Raw genomic sequence first — 19877 nt, 5'->3', positions numbered from 1 at the left:
AAATTACCCAGCAAAAAGTCAGAAGCCCCAGGCTGAATTCTTGTTCAGTTGTTTGATAAATCTGGCCCTGATCAGAAAAAAAAAATCAAGGGCAGGAATAAGTACAGATATCCTCAACTACTCCTCAAGGTTTCTGCAATCTACCTGAAATGGAGCTTGCAGACTGTGATGCGTCCTTCCCTGGCTCTCCCTGTCAGGTTCCTACCTGCTCGTGGTTACTGCCTGTCACTAGGCACCACCAGGGACTCCACCAGTCCGGACCGCTCTCTCTTATGGTTTCTCTCCCCGCTCTAGCACAGATCTCAACAGATCCCCCTGCTAGGCAACCACCAGTAACGTCCCAATACTAGTATTCCCAGAGACTCTGAATACTGGTATTGTTATTCTCTTCACCGCTGCCACCATTTGTTACAGTTCCCCATCAGCCTTGGTCATTACCTTACCCTCCCTTCTGGTCTGTGAAACCCCAGCCAAGGATCAGGCCTTTGGTAAACCAAATTAAGTATTTATTACAGATAACAAAGCTAACAAGATTAACAAGATTTCTTCTTAAGGCACATAAGCATATGGTTTTACTCAATACTAATCCGAACTCCACCTCCCTCCTTCTTCACTCCCTCCTGGCAAACAACTCTCTAAACCCCACCAAGCAACCCACTCAGTTCTCTTCTCCCCCCCTGATTCCACTCTCACTCTTCCTTTTATACATTCAGCCATTTTAAACACTCAGCCAATCATCTCGCATTCTACTGCCCATTCAGTCCCCCTCCTCTTTCACTACTTACCATATATCTTCTAAACAACCAACACTTACCATATATACATTAATATAGGAACATCACACAGACCCCCTGTGGTCTATAGACCACAGTTTGAGAATCTCTGTCATAGAGCCAACTAGAGGTAGGGTTTTTTTTGTAAGATTGGGTCAAACTCCCCCTCCCAACTTTTGTCAACCACAAAAGTGAAGTGGCTGCATTTTTTAGGCTTTTTTTGGGGGGGGGGATACGACAAATTTCTAAAAAAAAACAAAAAACCCAGTTGGATGTGAAATGGCAAAGAGTTGCATCAGTCTCTCTTTTTAACTACCCAAACACTTTGCTGCTGCTTCAAGCATCATTGGAGCTATAATAAACAGCTGCAGCCTGGTTGTGTCCCTGGCCCAATGGATATGGCACTGTGGCCTGATTTGCTGCCCAAAATGGTGAGCCGAACAGTGGCTCACTGGACCGTTCCAACACTCAGGCTCACAGAGAGAAGCTCACAGCTGCTTTGCTCCCCATCGGTCCTTTTCGCTGACATGCCACGCTAAGCTACACCAAGGTTTGACTGAGTGCATCTGTCCAAATAGGAATGGGAAAGAAATTCAACTCAGTTCACATTTAAGGGTGAAATGATTGACTTTGCACTTTCCGAAACAATACTCAGACCAAAGACAGCCATCCTTCAAAATTCTCACCTCTCCAAATTCTGTGATAAAATTCTTCCAACATGTAATGTGTACAACAATGCATATACTAGGGCGAAATGTGCATGTCAAGGCATATATTAGTGAAAATAGCATACACAAGTGCATTGTATTAGGGAGAACATGCTTTGCAAAAGTGTATATATTAGGAAAATTGCATACAAATATATATATATTAGGAGACATCTGCACTAAAATGCTGTGAATTAGCTTTAGTAGGTCTACTCTGAGTAGTTGACTACAACCCTGAGACAAACAAAAATGGACAGATTTCCCCATCCCTAGTCTTAACTCATGGTTGAGCTCTCTCTAACCATGAGGACTCACTGACCACAAGGCACTAACCTTGAGGTTTGTTCTTGGCTGCAGCTGGTGCTCAATGAGGAGAGTGCTTAACTACGAACGTGGGTTCAGTACAGGAGCAAAAAGGCCCAGCAGCAATCAAAGCAGCTGGAAGCCTGCTTGTCGGGGCAGTCCTGGAAAGCCATAGTTTGGCTTACCATGTTGCATAAATCAGGCCTATAAGATAAGATAGCAAAATCCCCAAAGGCATTCTTAATTCATTCATTTGTTTTTTTAAATTAAAGTTGACTTTTTTTAAAAAAAATGGCTGCATGTATGTGTGATGAGGAATTTTGTGGTCTGCTGGACTGGAGGTCCGAGAGAAGAATGAAGAAACAGGCTTGCAGCAAAGCTAAGCCTTTATTGATGACAAATGTACACACAGTCAGACTCCCAATGAGTGAGTGGAGAGCTGCAACATGGCACTGCTTGCCTGGGTTTATATACATTTTATACATATCCCAATCAGGGGCTACACGTAAGCATTACATAGACATTACATAAGCATTACACTGTCTACATTATGTTCTAGTCAATTAGGTAATGTTCAGTACTTCATATACCAGAATAGAATAGAATAGAATAGTTTATTGTTCATAGCCATTGGCCGCCACAATATATAAAATATATAAAAAGTACATATAACACCAAATCAGCATACATATAGTACATATAACACCAAATCAACATACCTATAGTAACAAAAGCAGTGAAATAGTGATATTTTAGCCTGTAACAACTTTGCATTAATTGTCAAGATTACTGTGATTGGTTTAGGAATTTAGCCCTGATTTTAGCTGCTGCCAAAGCAAATTTTGCTACTTGGGTGGTTCATATACCAGTACATTTTCTATAGTGAGCTAAGCATTCCAGTTAATGCAATCCTTCGAGAGAACAGAGATGTTCAGTGTTCTGTTCCTCTTATCTAATCTTATGGAGCCAAGCTGTACCAGCATACCAACACAGGCAGGGAAGACAGCTCCAAAGAGAAAAGTTTCTAGCTGGCTACTAAACTATTAAAATATTATAAACCTTATAGTTTTATAAAAGAATATATTTTGTTTATTGTTTGTATATAAAGAATTCCCCATTATGTGTAGGCCTGGTCTAGATGTTGCTACTGGTAGTGCGCCAAAATTGTCAAGTGATTGCTTTCCCTTTGGTAAGCTCCTTGGACTTCCTTCCACTTCCCATGAGCACCTACCCCTCACTGCGCTTGTGGCCAACCAGGAAATATACATTTTTGTTATCAGTGGTGGTCAATGAATAATGAAGTCCAGACAACTCAGACCACAAAATATCAAAGCCTGCCTCTTTTATTGCGTTGTCTACATTTTCCTGCTCCAGATACAGGCAGGAAAACGGGTGCTGGCCAACCTTGTAGAAGCTTCCTTCAAGAGCCACCATTAAAATGAGGTGTCCCCCAGGCTTTACAAGGGAGCCAACGTTCTTCAAGGCTGAGTGGTACATGGTCAGGTCTTTGCAGGCCGCCTCCAGACATAATGTAGAAAGTGCACAGTTGACTTGGGGCACCACGAGAGGAGCCAAAGGGTTGGCCTGAGTCACATCACATTTCAGGACTTGCTTGATGGTGCTTCGTACCTTCTCTTCCTTTTCCACCCATTTCACCCTGGGGAAGATTAAAGGTGAGGAATGGAAGGAAACAATGGCTGCTTTTTCTTGGCCAAATCTGCACCTTACATTTAAAGCACTGCAATACCACTTTGACAGTCATGGCTTCTCCCAAAGCATCCTGAGAGCTATAGTTTAAGGATGCTGAGAGGAGACCCCTCAGAGAGCTGCAATCCTTGGAGTGGTTTAATAATCAATCTCTCTTCCTGGGGAGCTCTTGGAATTGGAGCTTTGTGAGGGGAAAATCTATCAGTGAATTTCCCACAGTGGCAAGGGGCTGGACTCTATGATCTTTGAGGTACCTTTCCAGTGGCATCACCAGGGTTGGTGTCACCCGGTGCGGTAACTCATGGTGTCACCCCCATGACCTCCTCCCATACCAGACCTAGGGTGCCTAGGGGCGAGGTGGCTCTGGGTTAGGGTTGCCATATTCCAGTTCCACAAATCCGGGCAGGCTAATTTGCATAGTATGCAAAATATTTGCATATTATTTGCATATTAATATTTGGATTGTCCAGTTGTTTTGTTTTTGTGCCTAGGAATTAGCACCAAAAACTGGGGAAAGATGTGAGAAATCTTTTTTTTAAAAAAAACTTAACATTTTCAGCCTTAAATGCCTAGACTCTAGTTTCCAACACTATGGAATGTTGTTTGATTGATTATCCTGCCTTTCTGGTGTTAAAAACAGAGCTCAGGACAGCTTACAAATATAATAAAAACAATAAAAATGCACAATCAATATAAAAACATAATAGAAACACAAAATAGCAACAAACATAAAGTAAGTCAGGGCAGCAGTACAGTTAACCATATACAATATATTTCAGAGATGTGGTGGGTGGAGAAAAACAAGAAGCCAAAATGTTAGGAAAAGGAGTTTTTCACGCCACATGCTCAGTTCTAAATACTGTTGCAGCAAGTTTTACAAGTTCCTCCAGTATTCCACTGGTGCAGGCACTCAGATATTCAAAGTATTTGTATGTTTCTTAGGTTTTATAAAAGCAGAGCTTTGCTTAACTCAAAATTTCTTCTCCCTTTGATCAACCACATCTACACAGGTTCCACCTCCATACTCAAAATGAAACTGGGCTTGGAAGTGTACAACAACCCCACACATACCTTGCTAATTAGATTACCAATGCCAGGATGTCTGTCTTATCGACTACTCTCCTGCTCCCCTTTCCCCCCCCCCCCGGCATCATGAAAGACCCAGTCCTGGGCTCAGAAAGAAAATAAATATCTGGTCCTCTTCAAAGTACTGATAAGCCTCTTCTTCTAATTAAAATAATAATTATAAGTTCTTGCTCTTATCACTAATGGGAGTTAATTATCTTGCATATGCTGCTGTTGCTTCTATGGCTGTAACGGAGTGAGGTCAAAGATAAGTGAAATGCAAATAGGAAAAAAAACACAGAAGGCAGTAACACTTTCCTAAATGTAATACCATACCAACCACAACAAGATTCCTATGAGTAAGGCAGAAAACTAAGCATCTCACAACCAGTCAGGATTCCTAACCAAAAACCAAAAATATGATAAATGAAGAAATATTTATATAACCATGACTATCAAATATATTTATTATTTACACACACTGTAAAGATATTTATAGTGCAATCCTAGGTTTATTTATTCAGAAGCAAGTCCCAGTGTATTCAGTGGAACTTACTCAAACAGGGACAGAACTGCAACCTCAAGTGATAAGCAACTTCATTCACACAACCCAAAATTCCGAATCATGCCACTTTACGCTGTTTTGCAACTGTTTATACTTGTTTTTATGGTTATTGGATTTTAAATGGCTTTATTTCTTGTTGTGAGCTGCCTTGGTTTCCAACCCTACCTCACAGGGTTGTTGGAAAGACCACACACACACACACACACACACACACACACACACACACTGGAGATGTAAAAATACATACAGCCCATATAATAGTTTATTGTCAAACCAGTTGGTCATTGCAGAAAAATCAGTATTAGTTTTAAAAAAATCAGTATTAGTTTCCTACAGAATAAAAACTGTAATACCTAAGTAAGCCCTGCCTACTTGCTTTAAAATAGGACTGGAGGGGGGGATAGAAAGAGAACACAAACACAATTCTTTTTTACATTCACTCCAAAGTCCCATTGATTTTCAGCACATTCATAACCATGTCTACTCAAAAGTAAATCCTATTGAATTCAATGGGATTTACTCTGGACATATGGGATTAGCAATGCTTTTACCCCCACAAAAGCAGGTATTGGGAAGGTTTTCAAAACACTGCCCAGGATCTGACTCCTACACACAAGAGGGGAAAAAACTGAAATGTATATACTTACCCAATTTATGAGATTTTCAGATAAAAAGGGGGGGAAACCACCATTTTCTGGCCTTGCAATGAGGTTTACTAGACACTGCCACAGGTCAACCAAACACTTCACTGATTGGCTGCAATCCTGAATGGGCGGGGTTAAAGCTACGAAGTGCTATACAGTAGTTTAAAAAAAGATTTAACGGGGGGCTGACGTTTTTATGTACATCTCAAGAACCGGACCACCTACAAACTTAATTTTTTTAAAAAATGAAAGCTGAGAATCCGGGCCAGCTAAGGGGCTAAACAGGCGCTGGGTGGCATGCAAAGAATCTGGGTAAAACCTGGCTAACCGGGCAATATGGCAACCCTACTCTGGGTGACACCCCCCTCTCATGGTGTCACCCTGGTGTGGTCCACACTCCCCGCACCCAGCTAATGACATCGCTGTACCTTTCAACTGTATGATTATATGAATTTATTAATAAATGGAAGTTCAAGATCAAGTGACAGATGCCAGCTCACTCTCTGTACCTGTCTCCCTCCAGTTCACACACATATTTCACAATCCGGCTCCAATCAAAAGCTTCTGGATCCTTCTTCAACCACCTCTCCAACTCCTCCCTGTTCTGGTCGGTGTAATCTGTGGCAAAGATCTCTCGGAAGGACTCGCAGGCAGAGAGAAATTGGTAGATGGTAGGGCCGCTTCCAATGTCTATCAGGGTGTCTCCTTTAATGCCATCTGTATTTAAAAATCATAGTGAGGTTCCTGCTGTGTGCACGCACACACACGACTCCACTCTCCACCATACTTTATCTTCCCTCATCCAAGTTCTGGAGATGATATCACCACCTCTATGAAAAAGATGCTGAACTGAAGTGGCACTTATTTGCTCCAGGGTCCTGAAATCATAAGGGCATGCTCTTCCATGATGCAAAGTTTCACGATAATAAAAAGCTTGGTACTGTAACTATTATATATCCAACTGAGTCCACTAAACTATAATCATTAGCAGCAGCAGCAACAATTCGAATAAATTTATATGGCACCACCACCACTGTGCACGACACTTTACAGAATGCAAGAGGGGAGGTCCCACCTTTGGGGTGCTTATAAACTTACAGTTTGACACAAGAGAGACAATATAGCATGCCGTTTTAAAATAAAACTCCTCTCTCGTCAAGGCAGCTGACTGAGCCCCACCTTTGTAAACTGTGGCTTGGTGTAACCATATTTTTGGGAGTGTCAACAAAGTAGCTGTGTGTGATGCAAGGGGTGCCTCCCTGAAACGAGAGATGAAAGGAACCATCAATTTCAGTTTTCTCCAGTTCTCATTTTTGCAATCTTAAATTCAGTTCTCCATATTTATTCAGCATTTTAGTGTGAATTTCTCCTAATATACACATTTCTGTACGTAGTTTTGACTGATGTACACATTTTTGCAACTAATTTCTCCTCACATAAGGATTTGCGCATATGTTATTTTCATTAATGCAATCATTTTTATGCACACTTTCCACTAATATTTGCATTTTTATAAACATTTGGTTGAAGAACTGCATTGCAAAATTTGGATAAGTGCATATTTCAAAAGATGGCTGTGTTTCAGTTCTCATATTGTTTCGGAAAGTGCAAATTTGATAGATTCAACTTCAAATGTTAACTGAATCAGATTTCTCTTCCATCCCTACCTGAGACTCTTGCAGTATTGCCAACGACACTGGGGTCTAACTCTCAAATGGTGTGTAATTCACTAACTCTCCCTTGTACAGTATTGCAAGGAACCCTATTCTCTGCCGTGAGGATCACCATGGTGCAGTCCAGAATAACCAAACCTCATTCTGCCACACATGTAGATCAGTCTCTATTCTGCTGGTTGCTAATTTCACGGCCAAGTTTCTGTTTTTTCTGCTGTAATTTGATCTTGTTTGCTGTATACTTATTTATGCTAATCATATAATGCCATATCTTTTCGTGTCAGGGCTCATCTACACGGTGGTTCAATGTGTGTTTGCTGCTACTCACATCTTTTTTAAATTTGCATGGTTTGTATGACATTACTGGCAAGCAGAAACTATCACACAGTTTCTCCCCTGTAAATCTGTACTAACCCAATCTGCTGAGAATACAAAAAGTGGAGGGAAAAAAGTCTCCATTCCATTTCTCTAGTGCTTGCAGACACTTTGCTCTGATGCTGTTAGGTGGGTGTGCCCATTGCTCCCCTCTCCACACCCACTATCTTCTCCTCCCTTCTTTCATGTTGTTTCCTGTGGCTGACAAGCATCTTCAGACTGCTCTACTCTGTTCTGCTGGCCTTTTTTACGTAGCTGCAAATGGTGCCTTTATTTTATTTTCTCCCTAACTTGTGTGCAAATTATAACACTGCTCAGTCAAAGATTTGTATTTCAGCTGTATCCTACTAGGGAAAACACAGATATTCACAATTCTGGATTTTTAAAAAAAGACTGCAAGTGGTAGAACAGAGTAAGCATGCTTGGTCACCTAGCAACTAGAGGTAGTGGAAATGTATAATTAGGGGGTGGAGCCACAAGAAAACAGTGAAACTAATCCTTCCCAGAGGAATGTCTGCTTGTGTGAATGGAAAATAGTGACTGGCAGCTACCATTGAGCAGGAACTGCAGCTCGGTGCAAATGAATAGCGAAGGCAAAAGCAGTGTATTTGCTACAAAGAAATGCTCCTATGTAGATGAGTCCTCACCGTCCTATACATTTTTCCTTGGGAGGGACAAGAATGGGAAACCTGTGCCTTCCAAATGTTGTGGGTGAACTCCCATCATCCCTGACTATTGGCCATGGTGGCTGGGGCTGATGGGAGTTGGATTCCAGGAATATATGGAGACCATAGGTTCCTGACCTAGGGTGACCAGATGCAAAGGACAACCAGGAGGTCTTAGTGCAGCTTATGCAGGAGTGTGAAAAGCTGGATCCATTGGAATCCTCCTCTTCCACACAACAGCTGAAAATGTAGGAGTCCTCCTTGGCTTTTTGCCTGCCCCCAGTAGTACTCTCACTATTACGGTGGCCACTTATGCATTGCTAAAAATGGGGGGGGCATTTTAGTATACATTTCTCCTAATATATACATTTTGTTTGCAATTTTGCCTAATACACATATTGTCAAAGCAAATTTGTCCTAATAGAATGCATTTCTGAATGTTATTTTTACTGATATATGCATTTTAATGCACACTTCTCCCTAGTATAAACATTTTTGGTCAGAGAACTGCATCACAAAATTTGAAGAGGTGCGAATTTTAAAAGATGTAACTTTGCTTCTACTTGCATATTGCTTCTAGGAAGTGTGAATTAAGTTGGTTTGCTTTAAAATGAGAAGAGGATTTCTCCTCTGCCCCTATGAGGTGCGCATTTGGAAATCATTACTGCAATTTAAATAAAAATACAACCCATTTCACCATAGTTGAGACGACTGTGGCCGGTGACCTGTGTGCCTGCTTTGCCTGCTCTCTGGTGCTAATTGCTCATGGGCAACTTCTCCAGATCCCTCCTGCCCTCTCATGGTTCTTCATTTTTAAGGAAAACTTGACATAGACAGCTGTTCAGATAGAGGACGTATTCAAAGAGAGGACCGTCCTCTAACAGCCCTTGAAACAGAGGATTGTCCTCTGTAAAGTAGGACTCATGGCCACCGTACTCACGGAACTGTTCCAGCTGGAATGGCAAAAATGAGATGGAGCTTGGTTGTTTTTGTTAAAGCACTTAAGCTCAGAGAGTGTGCATCCTTTGCCTCCACGGCCAAAATTCCTTTGCCCGACAGTTGCCTGGGGGCCTGGCAAAGGGACAAAGTGTCCTTCTGGCCTCTTACCCACTGAAGTAACTAATGGAGAGACAAAGAACTGGGCTACAAACCGGCCCATTGGTATGCCCTCTTCGAGCCCAAATCTTTCCCCTACAACCACTTCAGGGGTAAAGGAGGGCTGAGAGTTCTGCTGCCTCCTACAGTGATCGTTGGGGGAAAGGGATTGTTGCCCCTGCAATTTTACAGAGGTGGCTGCACCTACATAAGACAAAGTGGAAGCGTCCCCTCCACCGTAAACAACAAACTGACTATAAGATGTTCAGGCAGCCCCCTAGTGCCCCGAAGTACTCTGTGATGACTTACTCACCCAATGTGAAAGCTTTGTGGAGTTTCTGCAAAGCAAAGGTTAACACGTCATTTTCTGCAGAGTTGTCATTGCTGAACGAATAGTATGTTTTTAAATAATCTTTTGAAACAAAATGCTCCCTGTAAACATTTTTTCCAGTGAAGTTCCCCTCCATTGTGTCTCCAAGTCTGCAATGCACACAAATGACTTCTGCACCGTTAACTTCCCATTGACCCCCCTGCTCCACCCCACGCCTGCCTGTTCCAGAATGTAATCCCAGCAGGTCCCGGACTTTAGCTGGGGAATGTTTAAAAAGATTAAACAGGGAGAAACTTTTGATAGGGTGGCCAAACATTAACATGAGAAGGCCATAGATCATGTTTCAGTGGGGAGGCTCTTACAGGCATAGAATATTTACACAATGCAGAGCTGCCAGCTTTTCCCCAGGCTGCCATCCCTTTAGCAGCAAAGATACTAATGTAACAACAAGTGAACCTCCCCTTCCCTTTCTCCCTCCCTGGAAAAGTTTCACCTGTTTATTTGCTGCGTGGGAGGCTGGCCCAAAAGGCACAAAAGCAATGCAAGGAGGTGTGGAGGGATGAGGCAGTGCAGTTCTTCTGACTTCCTCTCCTTTTTTAAAAAAGGAGATAGAAAAAAGTGTTTTATTTTATTTATTTATTTATTATACTTGTATACCGTCCCATAGCAGAAGCTCTCTGGGCGGTTTTGTTGAAAATTCATATGCCCTGCCTTTCCTAAGTTTGCCCAGACTGGCTCACAGTCATTAAAGAACCGGGGGGGGGGGGAGGATGGGGGGGCCAAATGAAGTGGTGTCTTTGCATTTAACATGCAGGCCTTTAAAAATGCAAATGGCATCAGCAGGCAGAGGTGATAATCACGGGGTAGTGGATTAACCCTTTCCTCTCCTGCTATGATTCTGAGGAATGACCCATCCCTATTCTCTCTGGCTGTTTTGTGTATTGCCATGAAAACTTAGAGGGTTGTTAAGCAAGCATTTCTGAGTTCAGGACTATAAATTTCATAAGATCTTGTTTTGAAATGAGCTTATGGGAAGCAACAGAATGGCAAGGGGAGTATTTTCAATGTAACATTGTGGAATGCAAAAAATTCATGCTAGCTATAGTATACAGCCACTCTTGTGGCTGTATATTATTCTGCCTATCTTCGCTCTTCTGGGGTGCACATATCAAATGGCTTTTCTTTCCAGTATAAAAAGCATTATTAGATTATATGATCCCACTCATTAGTTTTCCCACTAAGGAGTGCCCTAAGATAATGCTTCCAGTACACGGGTCCTGTGGCTCAAACTTTTTAAGCTCCACAGGAAAATGAATGCAGACCTTCAGTGAGCTGTAACTGAAAATCTGGTGGAATATTTAAACTTGTGTTGCTTGCTAGATGTTTTGCCCATTTGTCATCAAACGGTAAATAAGGCACTGTAAATACTTGCTTTGAAGATAATCCAAAACTTTTATTTTGATCTCTGCTTGGCAATCTTTATTTTTCTCCATAACAACTCCATGAGGACAGGTCACTGTCACACCCATTTTACATACAGGGACCTGCGGCTGAGAAATTTAAAAAAACTTCCATTCCTATTCTTATTATTTACACTTATTAGGCGCTTTTATTTTTACAAAGTCTAATTTGCAAAATAGTAAAAGGATTAAACCAGGATAAAACTAAAACCTAATAAAAGCCTAATCTGGGACAAAGGTAGGACTTGAACCCAGATCCAGGGCTATTCTGCTCATTTAGCCTTGAGGATCCAAGTCCACCTCCTCTGGCATTTGATTTGATTAGGCCTCTTTCTCCTTGCATGCAACGATGAAGTACCCTGCAGAGAAATCACTGGTCTCCATCATTGTTTTGTCAATTCTGGGCCGCATCTCAAACTCAGTAATGGCAAATCCGCCTTGGCCAAGGGCCTCTCTCAAGAATTCCTCCGTCAGGAACAAGCTGGAGAATGTACGGGGGCCAACCATGTAGAACGTACACCCCAAAACTCCACTGAGCACCAAATGCCCCCCAAGCTTCAGCAGAGAGCTGATGTTCTTCAGAGCAGCCCGGAAGCTGCTGAGGTCTTTGCAAGCAGACTCGAGGCATTCTGCAGAGAGCAGGCAGTCAGCCTGAGGCAAAGAGGACGGACCCATTGGGTTGCTTTGATGGACGTCACATTTCAGAACACCTTTGATGGTTCTTCGTAGCTTTGCCTCCTTTTCTGCCCACTTGTCCCTTGAGGAAATTAAAATAATGCAAAAGCATCATTTGGGGCTCCTTTAAAAAAAAAGGAAAGAAAAGAAAAGAAAAAGGACAACCAGATCCCAAACTGAAAGTTATAGGAAAAAATGGGGAGTTCAAAAATTCAAGACTTGCAAAAGTGGAGTTGTGTGAGTGATATTAAAAAGTGACTGATGACAAAGTGAAATGTAAATACTGAAAAGCAGTCACAGTTCCCCCAGAGTCCCAGAGCCTGATCAAGTATACCCCTGCCAGTGACCCTCCTGGCAGACTCCACTGACTACTCTCCACATTGCTTCTGACATGATGGAAACAGAACACTCTTCTGGATTGGTGCTGTCAAAGTCGCAGTTCTGAGGATTTTCTCCCACTCTTTGTAAGCTTCTAAATGTCATAGAATGTGCCTCTAAGCAAGAAAGCATGCATGCACACACATACACAAGGAAAATGCACAAGTGTATTGCAGTGGCCTGCATTTTGTGTGCAAATTATAATTGCCCACTACTTGGCAGTTCTAAAGATTTCCTTGGAAAAAGCCCTGACTTGATTATGGAAACTCTGTGGAAATGCTAGAAATGGCTTGGGGCCAGAAATGAAACTTATCGAAGACAGTAATCTCCCACACAATTTGACATTTAAGTCCAGCCTTTGGACCAGGCCTTGAACTTCTACTTTGGAATGCCTCTTTAATTTGTGCTGTGGATCCAGGCATGCTGAAGTGACAGCGCCAACACACTTTGTGTGCGGAAAATACTGGCATTCAACAGCTCACCAAAGCTCTTGGAAACCGAAGGGAGAAGTCAAAAGGGCATGGATATAAGTTGCCAGATTTTCAGCTGGTTACTGCAGCTGCACCTTAACAACAGCTACATATGCAGAGATTCAGAGTGGTGACACTTCCCTCTAGGGTTAGCTTTTATTTTATTTTATTTCATATATTTATATAACCACTTAATACCTGAACAGACTCAGTGGTTTACAAAAATATAATATATATTTTTTATATATCAATGAAAGAAAAAACTACTATACTAGATGGAAACAAAATCCCCCAAAAGGATTTCTTTAAATCCTTTAGTAGCGCATTAGATGCTCTGAAGTGGACCTGAGAAACTGAAGATAAAGGGTCGTATCTAACTAACTATGGAGTAGACCCATTGAAATTAATGGCTCCAGGTTAGCCATGTCCATTAATTTCAATGGGTCAACCCTGGGTAGGACTAGCATTGGATGCAACCCAAAATCTTTGCACAACCAAGAAGCTCACCTTTCTTCACAGGCCACTCGGCCTCCCTATCTGCTTACACATCCACACAGGCCCACATTCCTTGCTCCTTCTTATGAAAGTCTAAATCTGCCTTCCTACGCCTGGTGCCCTCCAGATGTTTTGGACTGCAACTCCCATCAGCCCAGCCAGCATGCTGTTCTAAAATCAAGCTGACCTTTCCCTTCTCTAACAGAAGTTGCACTTCGTCAACATTCTGTTACCAGCACCTCTCCACCCTCCTCATCAGTCAGAATGACAGTGAAACTTTCCATGGCGTCAGAGGAGCTCAAGCAACGGCCAGGCACCCTCACAAAGGATAGGCTCTGTCTTGAGCTGACAAATGGGCTGCAGCCATTTTTGGAAATGCGCATTTCATTGAGCTCCCATACCTCTTTCCTTCCAGCTTACACACATACTTCACCACCGGGGTCCAGTCAAAAGCTCCCGGCTCATTCTTCAGCCATTTTTCAATTTCCTGGCAGTTCTGGTCGACATAATCGGAGGCAATGATGCTCTCAAAAGACTCACAGGCCGAGAGGAGTTGGTAGATGGTGGGGCCACTCCCAATATCGATCAGGGTCTCACCTTTTAGACGCCCTGGGTGTAGGGAGAAAAGTCAAGAGATGCCCTCTTCCCTCTAGAACGGGGGTGGGGAAACTCTGTGTCCACCAAGGGCCACAGTCCCTCAGGCATAATGTTTCAAGGGCTGAATGATGGCAGGGAGGGCAGAGCTGGCTGAGGTGGGGCTAGAGTTTTGTTGTTGTTATGTGCCTTCAAGTCGACTATGACTTATGGGCAACCCTGTGAATCAGCGGCCTCCAACAGCATCTGTCATGAACCACCCTGTGCAGATCTTGTAAGTTCAGGTCTGTGGCTTCCTTTATGGAATCAATCCATCTCTTGTTTGGCCTTCCTCGTTTTCTACTCCCTCCTGTTTTCCCCAGCATTATGGTCTTTTCTAGTAAATCAAGTCTTTTCATTTTGTAGCCAAAGTATGATAGCCTCAGTTTCATCATTTTAGCTTCTAATGATAGTTCTGGTTTAATTTGTTTTAACACCCAATTATTTGTCTTTTTCGCAGTCCATGGTATGTGCAAAGCTCTCCTCCAACACCACATTTCAAATGAGTTGATTTTTCTCTTATCTGCCTTTTTCACTGTCCAACTTTCACATCCATACATAGAGATCGGGAATACCATGGTCTGAATGATCCTGACTTTAGTGTTCAGTGATACATCTTTGCATTTGAGAAACTTTTCTAGTTCTCTCATAGCTGCCCTCCCCAGTCCTAGCCTTCTTCTGATTTCTTCCCACAACAATCTCTCTCTCTCTCTCTCTCTCTCCCTCTCTCTCTCACACTCACTCACTCACTCACACACACACACATTTTCTCTCTTAAGGACATCACAATCCCCCTTCCCCCCCTTTAACCATGTGAGGGAGGTGAGGACCGTAACGTGGGGAAGAGTCATAGCTCAGTGGCAGAGCACCTGCTTTGCATGCAGAAGGCCAGGGGTGCCACGCCCAGCGTCTCCAGGTAGGGCTGGGAATGTCTTCTGCCTGAAACCTGGAAGAGCCACTGCCAGCACTCAGCATAGACGACAGCGACCCATTCGCCTTGGCGATCTTTCCTGGGTCACCATGCGGGCGAGGGTGAGCACAGGGGAGAGGGGGAAGGGGAGCCTGAGGAAGGAGGAAGAGCGGCTGCAGACTGCTTTCTGTGGAGCCGTGCACTGCTGCACCTCCAAGGCCCTGAGGTGGAGACCTTCCTCCAAGCTGTCAAAGGCTCCTCCTGATGGAGCTACTCCGACTCCAGGCCCTTCCATCAGGGAAGGCAAGGTGGGGTACACACTGGAAGCCATAAGACAGGGGCAGTTCGGAGGGGGGGAGAGCAGCGGAGCTGCCAAAGGGAGGTTGTCTATTCCAGCTCAGAGGCCACCAGGTCCCCATCCCCCGTCTTCACTGACTGGTGGCAACTCTCCACAATCTGGGCTCTTTCCCAGTCCTGCCCTGGAGCTGCCAGGGACTGATCCCATGACCTCTGGCCTGCAAAACATGTGCTTTGCTGCTGAGCCACAGCCCTTCCTCTTTCACGCACGCACAGCCAGAGATTACAGTTGTGATAAACTACCTGAAGTAAATGTTTTGCAAAAGCATCCCAAGACAAATTCGAGGACTTCATCCCCCAAGGTGCCTTCTCCAAACTTGAAATATTCCAGATAGGCTTTGGGGTCGAATTCTGCCTGGTAAACGTCTCCTCCAGTAAATTCTGCCATGGCGTGCTCTTCGTTCTAGCAGGTACCAAACACACGACTTTCCCACTGGGGGCCTCTTGTAAACACCCAGCAGAGCTGAATATCCTGCAGCTGGCCTTTGCCCGCTGACACTCTCCTCTGTATGCAAGCAATAAAAGCAGCTCAAGGGTTGGATTAAAGCTTTAATATTCTGTTTTTCAATATACTTTCAAGCCAACAGGGATATTTGCAGAGCTTTGGGAAGACACAAGATCTTTCCTTTAAAACCATGTAAAGACTTAGTAAAAACAAAGATGTTATTAAAAACTATTCATTACTAATAATAGCAAAATAATACTAGCAACTGGTAGACACATACACAAATGACTCACCACAGCTGACTTTTCACAGCAGACTGTTTCTAGCTAGCCACCTTCTTTTCTGTTTCTTAATCTGTACGACAAGAAGAAATTCTACAAAGGAAGCTTGCCAGCTCTTTGCACCTCCATGCTAGAAAGGTTCCATTTCTGCAGGTCATGACAGCAGTGCAAAGAGACTACAGCTGAGTGGTACACATGATTTGCATGCAGAAGGTGGCAGGTTTATTCCCTGGCACCTCTTTTTAAAAAAAGGAATATTAAGTAACAGTCAATGTGAACAGCCTCTGTCTGAGCTCTGGAAAACTGCTGCCAGTCAGAGTAGACAGCAATGAAACATAGATAAATAGCCTGGCCTGACATAAAAAGGGCCAACCATACCATTAGGCAGAATGAAGCGGCTGCCTCAGATAGCAGATGATGAGAGGCCGGTAGCGGACTCATCTGTGTGTGCTCTACAGCCTGCTCTGTGTCCCTTACGCTGACCTGCTGTGTTGAAATAAGATCCACCTACCAGTCTGGTCAGCTTCTGTGCACGGAATAGGGGGAGGCACTATCTTGTCCTGTACCTTGTACAAGCAAAATGTCTTGGGCTGGCCCTGAATATAAGACAGCAAAGGCAGTAAAAGGCAACCAAAATGATCAAGGGGATGGAGCAACTCCCCTACAAGGAAAGGCTGCAGCATTTGGGGCTTGTTAATTTAGAAAAAAAGTAAGAGGCAACATGGTAGAAGTGTATAAAATGATGCACAGTGTGTGGAGACAGTGGATATAGAAATGTTTTTCTCCCTCTCTCATAACACTAGAACTCGTGGACCTCCAATGAAGCTGAATGTTGGAAGATTCAGGACAGACAAAAGAAAGTGCTTCTCACATTGCAGAAATAAACTATGGACTTTGCTCCCACAGGAGGCAGTGATGGCCACCAACTTGGATGGCTTTAAAAGAGGGTTGGACAAATGCATGGAGGATAAGGCCATCAATGGCTAATAGCCATGGTGGCTATGTTGTGCCTCCTCTGTTGGAAGCTATGCCTCCAAATACCAGTTGGAGGAAATTGTGAGTGGGCAGAACGCTGCTGGCTGCTGCCCTCAGGTCCTGCTTGCGGGTTTTCCGTAGGAGGCATCTGAACGAGGCCTGTTCCTCACAGAGTGGCAAGCCTTTCTCTACATGACAGAGAAAAGGGTCCCATCCCAGTCTTTCCTCGGCCATGTTCACGCCTCACGTTTATTCCACTTTGAAGCAGCCATGGCTTCCCCCAAAGAACCCTGGGAACTGTAGTTTGTGAAGGGTGCTGAGAGGAGAGCCCTATTCCCATGGCAGAGCTACAATTCTCAGAGTGGTTTAACAGTCAGACCCTCTTCTCAGGGAATTGCAGCTCTGTGAGGGGAATAGGGGGTCTCCCAACAACTCTCAGCACCCTTAATTAACTACACTTCCCAGGATTCTTTGGGAGAAGACACAACTGTTCAAAGTGGAATAAATGCATGCATTTCTCTTTGACTCACAGGCTTTATAAGTGCTGGAATCCTATTTATGTATATATATTTTCCATGCCTGGGGGGGGGGGGAATCCATTATGCGAGGCCCAGAACTTGAAGTAATACAGCTACCGAGATAAAAGACCCAAATAACCATCTCATTGCAGGGAGCCACTTAAAAATCTCCCCCAAGCGAGAGCTGCCCTCTACAGTAGTCCATTATCAACCTTGCAGGTTAGAAGTGGTGGGGCTGAGAGGCTAGTTTGGATTTCCAGCCAAAACTCTCCCAAACAAAAGACCACGAAGACAAGCCTGCTTAAATTGCTGCCTCAGGCCTCCTCCCTGTTGAAACCCAGCCTGCAGCTGGATTTAGTCTAGTAAAGCAGCCCTCAAGACTCTGCAAAGGCATAATAGTCTGTCCTGACTTTTTGGTGCATTAATATAATTCTCTGTCTATGCAGTGTGGTCCTTTATTTTTTCCTTTTTTTGTTATCAACCGTAAAACGTTTAAGATTGCATTTTTATCTTTGACTCTGATGCTTACTAAAAATGATTAGTGCTATCCTATGCCTTACTACTCAGAAGTAACTTCTGTTGTTCAATAGGGTTTACTCCCAGGTAATTGTAGCCTCAGGCTGTAATCCTGCATACTCCCAAGTGTAAGTCCCACTGAACTCTGGATAGGGATAGGCAAGAAATTCAATTCAGTTCACATTTGAAGCCAAATCTGTCAAATTCACACTTTCCAAAACAAAGTAAGAACCAAAACAGCCACCCTTTGAAATTCACACAAATTTTGCAACGCAGTTCATCAAGCAAACAATGTTTACAAAAATGTATCCGTTAGGGGAAAGTGTGCATAAAAATGAATATATGAGCGAAAATAACACAAAAATGCATTATATGATGAGAAATGACTTGCAAAAATGTGTACATTAGTCAAAACTAATCAAAACTGCCTACAAAAATGTGTTTATTAGGAGAAATTTGCACTAAAATGCTGAAGAATTTTCATTGCTGCAGAAATGTGGAGAAGTAAATTTAAGATGGAGAAAACCAGAAACCAAGAGAACTGAAATTGACAGATCTTTCCATCCCTAATTCTGGATCAGGTAATTCCATTTTGATTGGTCTGGAAAACAGCAGGCTTGGATTGGCTGGAGGTTCTGGTCAGTGAAGATTGGGCAGCTGGGAAGAAATAAGAGGCAGCTGGGAAAGTCAGTGGATCAGGGAGGCAGGTGTGAGACACAGATAAGAGGAAGCTGAGGCCTGAATGTTAAGCCACTCAAGAGTATTTTGCTGGGGAAGATCAGAGGAAGGGTGGTGGTGGTGGTGGTGGTGGTGGTGGGCGTGGGCGTGGTGGTGGTGGGCGTGGTGGTGGTGGTGGGCGTGGTGGTGGTGGTGGGCGTGGTGGTGGGCGTGGTGGGCGTGGTGGGCTGAGAGGGTGGCTGAGAGGGTGGCTGAGAGGGAGGCCCTGTGTAAAGGTGTTTTCAGAAGGAAGTCACACAAACAAGTTTCTAAAAATCAGCTAAACTGTGTCCAAGTGGCCAGAAGTTCAGCTGGGGGAGCTTTGTAGTCAGAGGCAGTAGTCCCCAGTAGCTGGACTGAGTTGTGGGTGAATTTGGCTGGGGTGGTGAGCCAGGGAACTTCTGAGGAGGCAAAAGCCACTTAGAGGTTGGTGTCCACAGCAGCATCTCTTAAGTCTTTAGAATTTGTCATCAAGGCTATGTAGGATCCCAATGTCAGTGTTCCCTTACATACATAATATCTATTTAATAAACCATTTTATTTAATTGCAAGCCTATTGTACTGAGCTACTAGGAGGCTTTAAAGGCATTCTAAGGGAATTGGTGGCAACAGAAAAAAGTTACATTGAGGAGCTCTTGACTTATTGTAGTGGGGAGTTCCATAGACCCTGAAGTATAAACACAGAAGTTGCAAAGATATCTAAATTCTGTATTTAGAAAAATGGGACCAGGGAAAATGTTTCCCTGTAGCTAAACTGGTCCCAAGCTGTTGAGGGCTATATATCAATACTAACAGCTTGAATTTGGCCCAGTAACAAATGGGCAACCAGTGCCTCCTTCACAATGTTGCCTGCAACCTCCATGTTTTTCTTATCAAGGGTAAGAGAAGATTCTTTTGCACCCACAGTATATAACCTTCTCAGCCCCGGGACTGACACTGCACTATAAATGTGCACAGCGAATGTGGCTTGTTTTTGTTTTGTGAGGGGTAATGCTGGGGTGGTCAGGGTCAGGACTGTGGCATGTGGGGAGATGGCTGTCCCCCACATGTGATGTTATCCCGCAGGCAAGCATGCATGGACACCCATAGCAACAAGGGGAAATGACATGCAAAATAAGGACACCCCCTCCATATCCAAACCATG

At 43.6% G+C, this 19877-nt stretch overlaps 2 protein-coding genes across 4 annotated transcripts; both read right to left on the bottom strand.

Annotated features, from left to right (window-relative positions):
* Positions 1 to 2151: 2151 nt before the first annotated feature.
* LOC133368284 (nicotinamide N-methyltransferase-like) lies at positions 2152 to 10160 on the bottom strand. The gene is made up of 3 exons (XM_061592309.1): positions 9886 to 10160; positions 6274 to 6481; positions 2152 to 3440 (listed from the first exon to the last, which is right to left on the bottom strand). The coding sequence occupies exons 1-3, from the start codon at positions 10037 to 10039 to the stop codon at positions 3011 to 3013; spliced, it is 792 nt and encodes a 263-aa protein (XP_061448293.1). The 5' UTR covers positions 10040 to 10160; the 3' UTR covers positions 2152 to 3010.
* A 1175-nt stretch (positions 10161 to 11335) lies between these two features.
* Positions 11336 to 16494, bottom strand: LOC133368285 (nicotinamide N-methyltransferase-like). 3 transcript variants are annotated; one of them, XM_061592311.1, is made up of 4 exons: positions 16386 to 16494; positions 15525 to 15786; positions 13783 to 13990; positions 11336 to 12120 (listed from the first exon to the last, which is right to left on the bottom strand). In XM_061592311.1, exons 2-4 carry the CDS (start codon positions 15667 to 15669, stop codon positions 11685 to 11687), a joined length of 789 nt encoding a protein of 262 aa, XP_061448295.1. In that variant the 5' UTR covers positions 15670 to 15786; positions 16386 to 16494; the 3' UTR covers positions 11336 to 11684. The 3 variants fall into 3 exon arrangements, with proteins under 3 accessions (XP_061448295.1, XP_061448297.1, XP_061448296.1); XM_061592313.1 differs by having other exon boundaries at positions 16007 to 16484; XM_061592312.1 differs by having other exon boundaries at positions 16020 to 16484.
* Positions 16495 to 19877: the final 3383 nt, after the last annotated feature.

Source organism: Rhineura floridana, chromosome 12 (genome assembly GCF_030035675.1).
Source record: "Rhineura floridana isolate rRhiFlo1 chromosome 12, rRhiFlo1.hap2, whole genome shotgun sequence".
Lineage (NCBI taxonomy): Eukaryota > Metazoa > Chordata > Lepidosauria > Squamata > Rhineuridae > Rhineura > Rhineura floridana.
Note: the sequence above shows the minus strand (reverse complement) of the source record. Positions and strands in the feature narration are given on the sequence as shown.

Excerpts from the sequence above, each read along its gene's own strand:
- LOC133368284 (XM_061592309.1), bottom strand. The coding sequence starts at position 10,039 with ATGGAGGGGAACTTCACTGGAAAAAATGTTTACAGGGAGCATTTTGTT. Across the intron at positions 6,482-9,885 it reads CCACAAAGCTTTCACATTGG|ATGGCATTAAAGGAGACACC; the intron begins GTGAGTAAGTCA and ends TTTTAAATACAG. Across the intron at positions 3,441-6,273 it reads TGTGAACTGGAGGGAGACAG|GGTGAAATGGGTGGAAAAGG; the intron begins GTACAGAGAGTG and ends AATCTTCCCCAG.
- LOC133368285 (XM_061592311.1), bottom strand. The coding sequence starts at position 15,669 with ATGGCAGAATTTACTGGAGGAGACGTTTACCAGGCAGAATTCGACCCC. Across the intron at positions 13,991-15,524 it reads TTGCAAAACATTTACTTCAG|GGCGTCTAAAAGGTGAGACC; the intron begins GTAGTTTATCAC and ends CCCTACACCCAG. Across the intron at positions 12,121-13,782 it reads TGTAAGCTGGAAGGAAAGAG|GGACAAGTGGGCAGAAAAGG; the intron begins GTATGGGAGCTC and ends AATTTCCTCAAG.